The sequence below is a fragment of the Sorex araneus genome, chromosome 3 (genome assembly GCF_027595985.1).
Source record: "Sorex araneus isolate mSorAra2 chromosome 3, mSorAra2.pri, whole genome shotgun sequence".
Lineage (NCBI taxonomy): Eukaryota > Metazoa > Chordata > Mammalia > Eulipotyphla > Soricidae > Sorex > Sorex araneus.
In genome coordinates this window covers 149135135-149149881 of record NC_073304.1, presented here as the reverse complement: position 1 = coordinate 149149881, position 14747 = coordinate 149135135, and the positions used below count along the sequence as shown (strand labels likewise).

The 14747-nt window shown below is 49.0% G+C and overlaps 1 protein-coding gene across 1 annotated transcript in view; it reads left to right on the top strand.

Annotated features, from left to right (window-relative positions):
* NOTCH2 (notch receptor 2) overlaps positions 1-14677 on the top strand; it is a 171709-nt gene extending 157032 nt beyond the window's left edge. The window contains exons 25-34 of the mRNA XM_055131553.1: positions 718-1223; positions 2490-2840; positions 3422-3564; positions 3732-3942; positions 4404-4500; positions 6692-6860; positions 7461-7762; positions 8551-8698; positions 9308-9405; positions 10135-14677. Coding sequence (XP_054987528.1) covers positions 718-1223; positions 2490-2840; positions 3422-3564; positions 3732-3942; positions 4404-4500; positions 6692-6860; positions 7461-7762; positions 8551-8698; positions 9308-9405; positions 10135-11520 — 3411 coding nt within the window. The 3' untranslated portion in view covers positions 11521-14677. The remainder of the gene's footprint in view (positions 1-717; positions 1224-2489; positions 2841-3421; positions 3565-3731; positions 3943-4403; positions 4501-6691; positions 6861-7460; positions 7763-8550; positions 8699-9307; positions 9406-10134) is intronic.
* Positions 14678-14747: the final 70 nt, after the last annotated feature.

The following is a 14747-nucleotide window of genomic DNA, read 5'->3' as shown; positions in this document are numbered from 1 at the left end:
GTCTGTGACAGAGTTGAGGTCTGACCTGTTTTGTTTTCAAACTCTATGGAAAACTCACCTGGCAGGGGGTTCCTGGTTTTTCTCACTCCTTAAGAAGAATACCTTTAGGTTTTACATTTAAAGCTGTTATGGCATCCTAGAAACAGTGAACTCCCTATTCTTTGACTGTAAATTTCAGAAATGCCAAGAAGAATCCACAAGAAGTGTGGAATGTTCCTTGCCCACAAGAGCTCTGGCTTGTGAATCCCGTACCGCAAAGTTGGACTTAACTTGAGGCAGTGTTGGCTAGAAATGCGATTAGCCATCAGGGAGCAAACTGCCCCTTAGCCTGGAGGAGCACTGGGGTTAGCCATTGATCACGCAGGCTCGATGCCTCTCCCGTGGCTTCCTCCTGGATAACCATCATCTGACTTGCTTGATGATGGTTAGAGAAGGTGCTTTTATAAATACAATTTCAACTAAGCCTTAACCCACCATGACCTATGGGCTTAATTCTTAAAGTGAGTTCTGAAGGCGAGAGCCTTTGACATTCATTCCACAGAAAACTCTGCCATACCCTTTCAGTTGACATCACAGGGTTGGTCCAGGATGCCACATGAGCCCAGTGCCTAATCTCTGTCTTGCTGGAAATGTGACAGAAAGGGGATTGGGAAAAGAAAGTGGGGAAAGTCCTGCAGAGTTGAACTGCTGACCCCATTTCTTTGCTGCTTTGTACAGGGCTTCTCAGGGGCGCGATGCCAGAGCAGCTGTGGGCAGGTGAAGTGCAGAAGAGGGGAGCACTGTGTCAGCACAGCCGCCGGGCCCCGCTGCTTCTGCCCCAACCCCCAGGACTGCGAGTCGGGCTGTTCTAGTAGCCCCTGCCAGAACGGGGGGAGCTGCAGCCCACAGCGCCAGCCCCCCTATTATTCTTGCCAGTGCCCCCCGCCGTTCTGGGGCAGCCACTGTGAGCACTATTCAGCTCCCACCAGCATCCCTGCTACCACCTGTCTGAGCCAGTACTGTGCCGACAAAGCGCGGGACGGGGTCTGTGACGAACCCTGCAACAGCCACGCGTGCCAGTGGGATGGGGGCGACTGCTCCCTCACCATGGAGGACCCGTGGGCCAACTGCTCCTCCCCTCTGCCCTGCTGGGACTACATCAATGGCCAGTGTGACGAACTGTGCAACACGGCCGAGTGCCTGTTTGACAACTTTGAATGCCAGGGGAACAGCAAGACGTGCAAGTAAGGGCCGCAGGGCTGCCCAGGCACAGCGGGAGACGGTCACTAACCCACCTCGGTTTCTTGTTCTTCTAATCCCTCCGATGCTTCAGCCCAAGCTGCCTCTGCTTTCCAGACAGCTGCCAAGGCCTTCTGCTCCCTGGCACCAGCCTGGTCCGTCGCTCCAGGACTGCCCATGTCTAAGCACCCTTTCTCTGCCTCTCTCTGCTCTCACCTGCTGCTCTCGTCACCTCCCCGGGGAAATAACTTTTGGAAGTGACGTTGCCCACTCTCAGGCAGCCTCTCACATAACCTGCCTGCAGATGGATGAAAGGTCTGTACCTCTCTCTGTTCACCCCATTCCCTTCTCCAGGACTGGGCTTCCCCGCCCAGAGTTAGCAGGAAGCAGAAGCTCCACCATGCAGCCCTCCAGGTTGGCCTCACGCCAGCTCTCTCACAGCATGGTCACTCTCCTTGAGCCTCCTGTTGAATATAACCCTAGTTCGTGTCCAACTACCTTGTGAGGTCCAGGTGTTGTTTATGATCTTTCCGCAGATGAGACCCAGGAGCTTAAAGCCCTCGTACATTCCTCTCTGAACCGCTACACTGAGCTACTCTGGCAAATTGTTTGCAGTAGTGGCACTGTACAGTGATAGGAGTAGAGGAAGGAAAGAGGAGTTAGAATGGCTTGTGCACCACTGAGGTTCGGGGACCCAGTTCCTTTCCTCAGTATTTAAAAGAGTTTGAGTCCGTGTCCTCTCTGGACTTGCCCCTCCGTGTCCCTTCTTCCTTCTTTCATGGTCAAGATTCAGTCTGGGCATGAAATGGTGAATCAACATGGTCCTCTCCATGGGGTCTCTTGACCCCAAGTGTTTGATTCCAGTTTCTGGAGACACTTTCCTGAGGTAATATTCATGTCCGAAAATCCACTGTTGCCTCACCAGAGCTTGTGGAGACAAAAATAGGAGCCTCCTGGAGCGAGTTGGTTCGTTCCTAATACTCCGCTTTATTCCAAAAACTTGACGTAGAAATACACAAGCTGCCAGGCTCTCTTCCGCCTTGCACATCGCGTGCATGGGCTCTGTCTCTTTTGGGGGGTGATGCAGAGAGGAGTAGCCTGTCTTTCCTCTAGATGTCAGAGACAGGGGCCTCGGGAAGCTTCACCCAGGTACTCGGTGTCTGGTCTGGTTCATAGAGGATGAGTAGGAAACTGCATGGTGGTTCTAAGTGGAAAGCGGAATAAAGCTCTGGTTCCTTTCCTGTCCCCTCCATCCCCTACCCCCCTCCTAGGTATGACAAATACTGCGCAGACCACTTCAAAGACAACCACTGTGACCAGGGGTGCAACAGTGAGGAGTGTGGCTGGGACGGGCTGGACTGCGCTGCCGACCGGCCGGAGAACCTGGCCGAGGGCACGCTGGTCATCGTGGTGCTGATGCCACCCGAGCAGCTGCTTCAGGATGCTCGCAGCTTCCTGAGAGCCCTGGGCACGCTGCTGCACACCAACCTGCGCATCAAGCGGGACGCTCAGGGGGAGCTTATGGTCTACCCCTACTACGGTGAGAAGTCCGCGGCGGCCATGAGGAAGCACAGGATGGCACGCAGGTCCCTTCCTAGTGACCAAGAGCAGGAGGTGGCTGGGTAAGTGATCGATTTCTGAACTTCTTAGAGCTCAGGCGCGTCGTGGTGAGCACTTTGGGGTATAAAGTCCCCTCGAGCTCTGGAGAGCAAACCTAATAGGACAGCCACCAAGTAGAACAAACCCTCATTTCACTCCTTACGTCTCAGGGTCCTGGGAAGTGAAGGAGTGGGATGTCAAGGAGACTGTCTCAGGGCCCAGAACCCAGAAAGCAGTGGCTGAAGTGGCCTCATATCCCATTTTAGGCACTGCTCATTTACATTAATTTTGTCTTCTTTCCGAGGCCCTTGATCATCAGCCTCTTTAACACATCCAGTAGTTCTCAGCCTTGCGGTCCTTTCCCCCATCCTGTGCTGTCTAACCAGAAGGCGTACAGTCCACTTGTCAAGGAAAGGGTGGCCATTCCGGGGTGGGGACTCGCACTGGGCCCTGAAGGGTACTGTCTGACGTGCGAGAGCATTCTGGGCACAGTGTCTCACCGAGGGCAGGCAGGCTCCTGTGAGCCGTCAGGCTCCTCTTACTTGCCACACGCCCTTTGGTCTGACCCACTGTTTCTTGTTCCTTGTCCACGGGCCTCCCGCAGTTCCAGGGTCTTTCTGGAAATCGACAATCGACAGTGTGTCCAGGACTCGGAACAGTGCTTCAAGAACACAGACGCAGCCGCGGCTCTCCTGGCTTCTCATGCAATCCAGGGCACCCTGTCGTATCCACTGGTGTCTGTCGTCAGTGAGTAGCTTTGGTGTTCAGGGCCGAGGATGGCAAGGAGGGCACAGCTGCCCCTTGTCCAGGGAACAGGGCACACTTCTCATCAGGGGCTTCTTCAGTTTCAAGGCTGACTCCAAAGGTCGAGGCCGAGGTTTCATTCCGAACTTTGCCTCTTTCTGCTCTTCCAGGTGAGTCCTTGGCTCCACCTCACACGCAGTTCCTCTACCTGTTTGCTGTCGCTGTTGTCATTATCCTGTTCATCATCCTGCTGGGGGTCATCATGGCGAAGCGGAAGCGGAAGCACGGCTCCCTGTGGCTGCCCGAAGGGTTCACCCTCCGCCGGGACTCCAGTAACCACAAGCGCCGTGAGCCCGTAGGACAGGATGCCGTGGGGCTGAAGTAAGAGAAGTTGCTGGTTGGCTACTATTTAGAGCAGAAATAAGCAAGGATAAGTTTTTAAAAGATTATTTTGCCAAAGTCTAATTTGAAATTCTGGGCTCTGGGTTCATGCCACATTTTCCACTTGGCCGTGATTCTGAATGCCTATTATGGAGCAAACTATGGAGTGACCATCAGGGCCTGGAAGTTTCCATTCTGCTCCTGTTATCTCAGTGGTGCTCAGCTTTTGTGTTGAGGCATCCTTTTTTTTTTTTTTAGGAGTTTTGATCAGTTCCAAAGGAAAGCATGTTTATTCAGGCCAGCAGCATGGATATTTCTCATCCTTCCCAGGCCAAGGCCTCAGAAAGTCTGAGTGTAGTTGTGAGTTTGTACCATGATGAAAAAAGTTTGTGAGCCACTGTATCAATGTATGGATAACCTCTAACCTCTGCCCTCCCCCTTTCCTAATCACTTCATAATAGAAATCTCTCAGTGCAAGTCTCAGAGGCTAACCTAATTGGTTCTGGAACAAGTGAACTTTGGGTTGACGATGAAGGGCCTCAGCCAAAGAAAGCCAAGGTAAGTTGGCCATGCAGAAGCACAACTGTTGGCTGTTCTGTGGTCACATTTCAGATTTTGGTATCTCGATCTTTTAAAATGGGAGAAAAGGAGCATGGTCTTTTCATGTTGCCCAGTCAGTGACTCAGCCAACTTGTCATGGAAAGCAGAAATCCTTAGGTTGTTGGTAGTCTTAGGTTACCTATTAAATTTTCCGATGAGAGCCCAATATAAATAAGAATAAAGCTAAGAAGCATCCTTGCTTTTATACATACTGATTAATGACAATAAGGAGGTAGTGATTCCTCTCATGACTAGATTTCTGCCTTATGCTTTCCGAGTGCTTCTGGAAAGAAAGATGGAATTAAACAGTGGAATTGCACTGAGTTTAGTCTCTGCACCTCGAGCCAAGAAGCCAAAACCATAAAGAAGTAAGAGGTAGGGACTTAGTCACTAAAATACTAAAATACAGAAATCTAGAACCTCACGGCCGCTACTGTGGCCACACGACCTCATATCTCCTCATTCGCAGCAATGGAAAACAAATTATCAAATGCTTCTTTTCCAGCAGGTCCGACTCTGGTGGGGGGGAAACTCCAAACAATAATAGTGAGTTTCTTTGTAGGTAATCAAAGTAAAGAGAAAGTAAAGTGAAAATTACCAACTACACAGGCGGCTGGGGGACTGGGGCTGGGTGGGTGGTTTACTGTGGTTCTTGGTGGTGGAATACATGCACTGGTGGAGGGATGGGTGTTTGAGCATTATGTAACTGAGACTTAAGCCTGAAAGCTTTGTAACTTTCAGCATGGTGATTCAATTAAAAAAAAAAAAGAGGTAGATGGGCTAGGGCTGCTACACAGAGGGGAGTGGATCCAGACCAGTGCGTGGCGTGATGGGCCTATGCCCATGGATAGTCTACATCAGTTTGGGGAAATGAGTGCCTGGAATCATAGCCCTATAGCAAAGCATGGTTGTTAACAACATCGCTTTAGCTGTAACCAGAATGGGATTCAAATTCCAAATGCTGCTACTTTCTGCTGCCAAATTATGTGACCTCTTTCTTCATAATTATTTTATAATATTATTCTTGTGAATAGTTCTGACAATTAAATACAGAAATAGGCATAATATAACCTACTTATTTTCTAAAGCGTATCAAATTTCAATACAGCATAGCTACTTTTTGGGTTAAAATAATTATTTTTCAGAATGCTGGCTGTGATGTGGGGGGCCCTTGAGAGGGCCCCTGGGACACGGGTGGAGGGAAGCAGCCTCTCTGTTGACAAGTGTAGTGTTGGAATGATGGATGCATGATAAGTATAATTGATGGTGCTCTAAGTATTTTATTGGTGCCTTCATAAAAGTGGCTAATGAAAAATATTATTTAGTAAATACTCCCTGAGAAGACCTTGCTGTGCACTTGTCACTTGTAAAGTACAAGGAACAAGCTTGAACTAGGCATGTTCTTTGTTCTTTGTTTCTATTGCACTTGCAGTCTAATAGAAAAAATTGGGTAAACACTCAACCCCTGGTCAGTAAAATAGAGGTAAATACTGTGTGGTTTTTTACAAGGCTGGTGAGGATTTAAAGCCAAATTGCTCTTGGAAGGGTAGGCAGGAGATGTCCAACAGACAGCTGGGAGTCATGGGTGGAGGCACAGTAGAGGGGGCAAAGGAAGCAAGAAAGCAGTGCTCGGGGGTCTGTGGTAGCATATTCTGTAGGTTCCTACAGGTAATATTTCAACACTTCAGCCTAGAATTTCTCTTATTGGCGTGCCTTCCCAAGCAGTACTTAGAGGGGCCAGAGGTCACTCTTGGTTCCTCTGGACAACCAAGCCAGTGCTCCATTGCCAGCACCAAGAGGGGTGGCATGCTCAGATCCCGTGGTGCTCAGGAGTCACCATGGTACCCTTTGGCAGTGCTCACAGGGACACAGAGGCTGTGCCCTGACAGATGTTCAGGGGGCCATGTACTGATGGGGATCAACGAAGACCAGGCACGTGCCTGGCAGTGCCCTAACCCCTATACTACCTTCCTGGCCCCAAAGCCTAGAATTTGGGAAAATTGCAGAGATTATCTAGGCGAGGTTAGCAAGAACTTCTCACAGCAAAGTACCCTGAGAGTTAGAGTAGAGGAGAGAGACTCGGGAACAGTGCTGGTCCTTGGTTCCTGGGGTGAGCCCATGTGGTCAGTGGGGTGCTTTCCCCTTGCAGGCTGAAGACGAAGCCTTGCTCTCAGAGGAAGATGACCCCATTGACCGACGTCCCTGGACCCAGCAGCACCTGGAAGCTGCAGACATTCGTAGGACCCCGTCATTGGCTCTCACCCCTCCACAGGCTGAGCAGGAGGTGGACGTGCTGGACGTGAATGTCCGGGGCCCAGGTCAGTCCGCAGGCCTTCTCCTTTCTGCTGGCCCAGGGTGCTGCTTGTATGTCCCCCAGGGGCATGCTCCCTGCCGCAGGCATCATAGATGGAATTATCTTGAGAAAATGAATGCATTGGGAATGCAGACATGCAGAAATTGCACACTTCCGTTTTTTAAAAAGGAAGAATTTCAGTTAGCTGCACACATAGCGTGCTTGAAAACAAATGGATTCATAAAACGGATATATTTTAATAGAATAGTAAAAGAAGATACCCTAAGCAAAGGAATAGGGAATTGGTTCATGCAGTAGGGCGTATTGTTCTACTAGTAGTGGACATTTTAAAACATTAGTTTAAAAATACTGTAGCACTAAGAAACATGGATAGGTTTTTTTTTTTTTTAAATATGGGTGAATCCTCATCTTATAAAGACTCAGTTTCCCATCAGGAGAAAAGTAGTTGACAAATGTAAAATTGTTTGCCAGTGATCCAAAGTAGCATCAAATTTTTCCCCAATAAGAATAATTTTGCTGTAATTGAATAATTTCAACGTGAGGGTGAATTCAGCACAAAGGTCCTTTTCCCTCCTTGACATTTTGGCATTTTTCTTTCCTGCAGATGGATGCACCCCACTGATGCTGGCTTCTCTTCGGGGAGGCAGCTCAGATCTGAGTGATGAAGATGAAGATGCCGAGGACTCTTCTGCCAACATCATCACAGACCTGGTCTACCAGGGCGCCAGTCTCCAGGCCCAGACAGACCGCACTGGAGAGATGGCCCTGCACCTGGCAGCCCGGTACTCCAGGGCTGATGCCGCCAAGCGCCTCCTCGATGCAGGGGCAGATGCGAATGCTCAGGATAACATGGGCCGCTGCCCTCTCCACGCTGCAGTGGCCGCCGACGCCCAAGGGGTCTTCCAGGTACAGCCCTGGAGAAGGGTTGCTCCATTCTGGGCCTCTCGCCATAGGTCTTTGTTCAACCCTTAATGTCCCATTGCGTTTATTCCATACTTCTTGGAGACAAGTCAGCTGGGAGAGGCATGTCTGCTCCATGAGAAAATGGGACACGGGAGTCAGACAAACATACCTGACAGTGTATGGGACATGGAGGCAGGCAAACATAGCTGACAGTGTACGTTTAGATAGCAAAAGTGTCGACCACAAATGACACCAGATTTCTGATTCTTAATCATCCTTCTATTTGATGAGAAAAATCTCCTCTTACAACAAACAGATTAGATGAGAGTCTTAGGAGTCTTGGGAGTTTCAAAGTCTTGGATTAGTGATGAGAGTAGCTTTCCTTGGCCCTCCTAGCCTGCAGCTACCCTTTGATGATTTTCTGGTCATGTGTTCATAACATATTCCTTGATGCCATTCCTTGGACCCTAGTGAGAAAACTGGAAGTATCCTGAGTAATCTTTAACCTGAGTAATCGGATTAAACTTTAATACGGCTGTGATGTTTCCTCTCTGTACAGTTTAAGCACTTCACTTTACATCTGCCATTGTCACCTGAGCACATATCTGCGTATTTGTGTGTGTGCATTTATTCATCCAAGCTTACTTACTGATCAACCATGGTAAAACCTTGAGCATGGGGGCAGTACGCCAACCCTGTCCTAAAATCTGAGAGTGTGACCGTTGATTAAATGTTTCTTCTCTTAGTTTGTTATTTTTTTCCATCCGGTGACTGTACTTTCTTCCTCCTAGATTCTGATTCGTAACCGGGTAACTGATCTCGACGCCAGGATGAATGATGGCACCACGCCCCTGATCCTAGCTGCCCGCCTGGCTGTGGAGGGGATGGTCGCAGAACTGATCAACTGCCAGGCAGATGTGAATGCGGTGGATGACCACGGTGAGCCGAGAGGCAGGGCTTGGCATCTGACTTGCAAAGCACGCCTCAGAGAACTGTTGCAGGGCCCTTCGGGGGCCATCGCAGACCCCAATATGTAGAAGATTCCCTCACTCGTTCATTCTTCCTCTCAGTGTTTTGTCAGAGGGCAGAATTCCTGAGAGGTCCTTAAGAGAAGAGGGAAGGGACTTGTGCTGATAGTCCTTGCGTCTCAAAGGAGATCTTTAAGGACCTGCCTGTGCAGGTTCTCACACATACTGCTGTTCTGATGAGGCCTTCCCAGAGCTAACTCCACTAGAGAAGGAATGAGAATCTTAAACATACGTTCTGGAATGAAGGAAGGAAATAGGCTCCTGTTCATTGTGCGGCAGGGGACAGCACGCCAGAGTGCCAGTGAGAAATAACTGTCTCGCTGTCTTCCATAGACCGGCAGCTTTTACCAAAGTGTTTCTGAGACAGAGGACAAAGAAGATACTATATAAGATATTCTAATGGATCCCCATAGAAAATTGGCTTTTTAGAAAGTTCCAGAGTTCCTCATACAAGTCATTATAGTAGAATCGGAATGTGTCCTACTATTCCATTTGGTTATGGGAATATTTTTCCTTGCAGGAAAATCTGCTCTTCACTGGGCAGCTGCTGTCAACAACGTGGAGGCGACCCTTTTGCTGTTGAAGAATGGGGCCAACCGAGACATGCAGGACAACAAGGTATGGTCTGGCTATGAGAGCAGGAACAGTGGCCGCCCTCATGGTCCCCTGTGATCCGTGAAGACAGTGCAAGCAGCAAACAGGGACTGGGTCCAGCGAGCACAGAGAAACACGGGCTCATTCTTGGAGTGTCTGGCCCAAGCCCTCTGCCTGCTCGGTTCCGTCTGGGCCAGACTGGCCTAGTGGCTTTGGGGTGGCTTTTGGGATTTCCCCTTTCTCCGGCTCTCTGTTCTCCTCATGCCCACTCCCCTGTTATTTAACTGTTGCTTTTCCCCCATGTTCTTGATGTTTTCTGCTGGTGATTTTCCCCTCTCTGCTTTCTTTCTCTGCATCTGTTTGGTGCCATTTCTTTTCACTGGCTCATCTCATCTTCTCTTGTTTATTTCCATTTTCCTTCTTTCAGGTCCTGTACTTATTTTGCTCCAGTGTTTTCTAGTTCTGTATGCGCTTTAGACTGCTTCCCCCTCTGCCATCCTTTTTTTCTCTACATCTTTTTTCCTCTTCACAACCTACTTTGATAAATGTAGAGCTTTTTTGAGTGAAACCTTGGTGTACTTCACACTTTTTGAATGCCCCATGCACAGATTCAGATCAGAGGATCCCTTTGGTAATAAAATTTCACACGGGAGCCTGTCAGGGGAAGTTTCTATTGGGAGATGATAGCAGAGAGGCAGGAGACTGCTCGGCTCCCAGGATTCTCATCAGTGTGCTGTGCGGGTCTTTCTCCAGGAGGAGACGCCTCTGTTTCTCGCTGCCCGAGAGGGGAGCTACGAAGCAGCCAAGATCCTGTTGGACCACTTTGCGAACCGGGACATCACAGACCACATGGATCGCCTCCCGCGGGACGTGGCTCGGGACCGCATGCACCACGACATCGTGCGCCTGCTGGACGAGTACAATGTGACCCCCAGCCCTCCGGGCACCGTGCTCACTTCCGCGCTCTCCCCAGTCATCTGTGGGCCCAACAGATCTTTCCTCAGCCTGAAGCATACTCCACTGGGCAAGAAGCCACGGCGACCCAATGCCAAGAGTGCCATGCCCACCAGCCTTCCCAACCTCGCCAAGGAGGCCAAAGATGCCAAGGGCAGTCGGAGGAAGAAGTCCCTGAGTGACAAGGGGCAGCTGTCGGAGAGCTCGGTGACTCTGTCCCCTGTTGATTCCTTAGAGTCCCCTCACACCTATGTGTCTGACACCACCTCCTCCCCCATGATCACATCCCCTGGAATCCTACAGGCCTCGCCCACTCCAATGTTGGCTGCTGCCGCCCCTGCTGCCCCGGTACACACCCAGCACGCGCTGTCTTTCTCCAACCTTCACGACATGCAGCCTCTGGCCCATGGGGCCAGCACTGTGCTCCCCTCGGTGAGCCAGCTGCTGACCCGCCACCACATCCCACCAGGCAGTGGGAGCGTGGGGAGCCTGGGAAGGCTCCATCCGGTCTCGGTCCCGGCCGACTGGATGAATCGCGTGGAGATGAATGAGACACAGTACAATGAGATGTTTGGCATGGTCCTGGCGCCAGCCGAGGGCACCCACCCTGGCATAGCACCACAGAGCAGGCCGCCTGAAGGGAAGCACATTCCCAACCCACGAGAGCCCTTGCCCCCGATTGTGACTTTCCAGCTCATCCCCAAAGGCAGCATTGCCCAGCCATCTGGGGCTCCACAGCCTCAGTCCAACTGCCCCCCTGCTGTTCCAGGCCCCCTCCCCGCCATGTATCAGATTCCAGAAATGGCCCGTTTGCCCAACATGGCGTTTCCCACTGCCATGATGCCTCAGCAGGATGGGCAGGTGGCGCAGACCATCCTCCCAGCCTATCACCCTTTCCCCACCTCTGTGGGCAAGTATCCCACACCCCCTTCTCAGCATAGTTACGCATCCTCAAGTGCTGCCGAGCGAACACCCAGTCACAGTGGTCACCTCCAGGGCGAGCATCCCTACCTGACCCCGTCCCCAGAGTCTCCCGACCAGTGGTCAAGCTCTTCGCCCCACTCTGCTTCCGACTGGTCGGATGTGACCACCAGCCCCACTCCCGGGGGCGCTGGAGGAAGCCAGCGGGGACCCGGGGCACACATGTCTGAGCCAGCACGCAGCAACATGCAGGTTTATGCATGAACGCGTCTGTCCCCAGCCCCGGGACGGAATTGCCTATTGTAAATGCTGCTGAGAAACACGTGAAGGTCATCCGGGAGAGAATGAAGAAACCTGCGGAGCCAGCGTCTGGCTTCCGGAGAGCTGACTGTAGGCGCTGCTCAGAAGGTGCTTCCATCACCTTCACTGGGTATCTGTGGGGCGCTCGAGGGGAAGGACATGACTCCTCCTGATGCCTGGCCCATCAAGCCACATCGGAAGAAATGCAAGATGACTGTAAGATTTGGGACCATGTTTACTCTCTCTTACTTGGAGACGGGGGTGGACGCCTGTTGTAGCCCAGACATTCTTGCATCTTTGAACCATGTTTTTAACACCGGGGGCTCCTGCCATATCCCTCAGAAGACTCTAGAATAGCGTCCTCTTGGGAACTATGCCTGGAATTCTGCCGGAATCCAACTATCTCACCCTTTCCGTCTTGGAAGTTCATTTGGTGCGTTATTTATTGCACCTGTGTGTGTTGCTGCCCCCGAGAGCATCTGTTGGGCTTCGGGTCCTTCCCCTCTGGACAGCAGCTTGGGCCGCCTCTCGCCCCAACTTCCCCAGCATCCTCCAGGCTCACGGGCTTCCTTTTGGCTATGACCCTTCCTGAGCCTTCTGAGTAATGTTTCCTCAGAGAATGTGCATACTGTAGCTCCTAAGTAATAGTAGGACCAGAAGAAGAATGGGAGCCAAGTATTTTTTCTTGGAACCCATTTTGGGACCAGGAGACTGCTTCAAGAAGCTGCACCTTAATTCTCTTGCCTGCATGCAAGACTTTCTATAAACCTTATGAGGAAGAAGGAAAAGAATCAGTTGTTTTTCCATTTGTGCTCCTGCTCAGAGTGAAATTTTATCCTTGGCACTATAGGTTCTGTGACCCCTTAAGACACAAAGAATGAGTCAACCTTTCTTAGGAATATCGGCCAACCAGAGGAAACCTAACTCCTGCAAAAAGGTGACTACTGACTGACTTCCTTTCTGCCAGGTTGCCAGTGACTGCCAGTGTGAATCACATGTTTCCAGGTCTCTGACCTCTCAGCCTGTTTCACTTACTCCTCCAGCAGATGAAGCTAGGCTTGGTTGTTGAGCCTTCCCTTCCAAGATACCCACAGAAGAAATGGTCTCAAGTGATACTCCCTCGCTATTTAGAACTGAACTTTCTATGTCTCAAGGGACAGAGGTCTTACTCTGGAAATGAGTGATTGGGTAATCACAGCCTCCATTTCCTCATCCTCTGATCACAGACCTATTTGCCAGTCTTCCTTCCACACTGCAGATACCTGGTATGCTAAATAGTTTCTCACTGAACACATGAATCTTCTGTGTTTAAGGGCAGGAACAGAAAGTCGACTAGGGTCCAAGTAAGCACTATCAGAAGGTTGGAAAGGAAGGGAAACTTACGATGTCTTACCACCATTTCTTTTCCATTGAAGCAGTCAGGATATTCCCTTTTTGGCAACTAAACCTGGAATGTTTTGCTTTCCTAGAATCACCTTCGAGATGATATTGGGTAATTACGGACTCGCTGTAGTGCTTGTGTAAAGATGCAGTTGATCTAGAATCTGCTGTCTGTATTTCTCATCTTGGCAACTTCCTGGGCCCTCTGTTGAGGGCAGAAGTTGATACAAGAAATATCAACTTCTGCTCCCTGAATTAACTAATAATTGGTACTTGCCCACACTGTTACTACTGTTATCTAGCACCAAGATGTTGTGACACCTGGAAAATCCATTCTGCCTAGGTATTTTGTAGATGTCAGTAGATGGACTGCCGACTCTGTTTCAGTTGAATGTTCATTCATATTATTGTCCTTCTGGGAGTACTCATCAATGCTCCCCACTTTTCTGATTTAACTGTCTGTGGCATGTAGTGGAAATGTGTATCTGTTAGCATGGCAGTCTACAAATACTCTTTTTAGTTAGTCCTGACCAAGTTCATCAAACCAACAAAAGTAAGTTCTGCCCTGATGCAAGCATATTATTCACTCAGCATTTTGTTCTTTAACCTAACAGCCCTACGAAACCTTTTCATGGTATGTACTGTTGTGTTATTCTGAATGGTGACTGTTATTAGACCCATTGTTCTTTCACAGTTGGAGCGAACTTTTCTTTATGTACCACTGTGACCCCCACACTTCTGCCCCTCTCTCTCTTCCTGTTCCAGCCTTACTTCCAAAAGTACCAGCCTCAGATTGAGCAACTGGGATCTCGTCCAGCATGCACCCTCCCTTCCAAATCTCACTGTAAGCTTCACTTGTCTTTCCTTTTTGAGATCCTTTGGATTTGTGGGAAGAGAATGGAAAAATTGCCTACACACACACACACACACACACACACACACACACACACACCAGACTTCTTAAGTGATGAAGAGAAAGACACTGCCAATCAGACATCTATCAGTTTCTTTGTTTTTTTAAGAACCTCGGAGTAGTATCATGTCTAATGAAAGAGAAGATAATCCAGAGAACCCCTTCTAATTGGAAGTCTAAATTGGAGAATACATTTTTAGGGAATCATCTTTCATACCATATTTGATACAAAACAGTATTTTATGGTGTTTGGTTACCCACATTTTATTTATTTTTATAAAATGTCCTTTTGATTCATTTCCTTTGGAGATAGATTTTTTTATTTGGTTTGTCTGTTTCAAATTCATATAAAGCTATATTTTCTGGCTTGATATGGAACAGAGTTTTGAAGGAAAGATGAGTTAGTATAACAATATAAACAATCAAATTTGATTTTCAAGTCCATTATGTCATCTATAAATTGTAAGTTTATTATTTTACATAAAAGAAAACCAAAGTTCTTGTGTGGCAGATGGTTTGGGGATCTCGACCTTGACCAGTCTGTTGACTGTGTGAAACATGAGAAGACATGTCTACCCCCAGGCTCCACCTGTGACTGGTACTCTGGCTCCTTCCTCGTGTACATTTCTCTTATGCGTGATATTATATGTTTTTATGAAAAACCTAATAACCCATAAAATGACTGCATATTCCTACTATAAAGTATGGAAAATGCACATTTGTTTTTATGTTTCAAAGTTTCATTCTAAAAGTAGTTAAAGTAGTTAAGATGAAATTTATATGAAAGCATTTTTATCACAAAATAAAAAAGCTTACATGTCAAGCCCACCAGTGTTGTCATATTGTTTTCCATTCCTCTGTCTCTCATCTTGCACTGACTCACTTTATGATGCCCTAA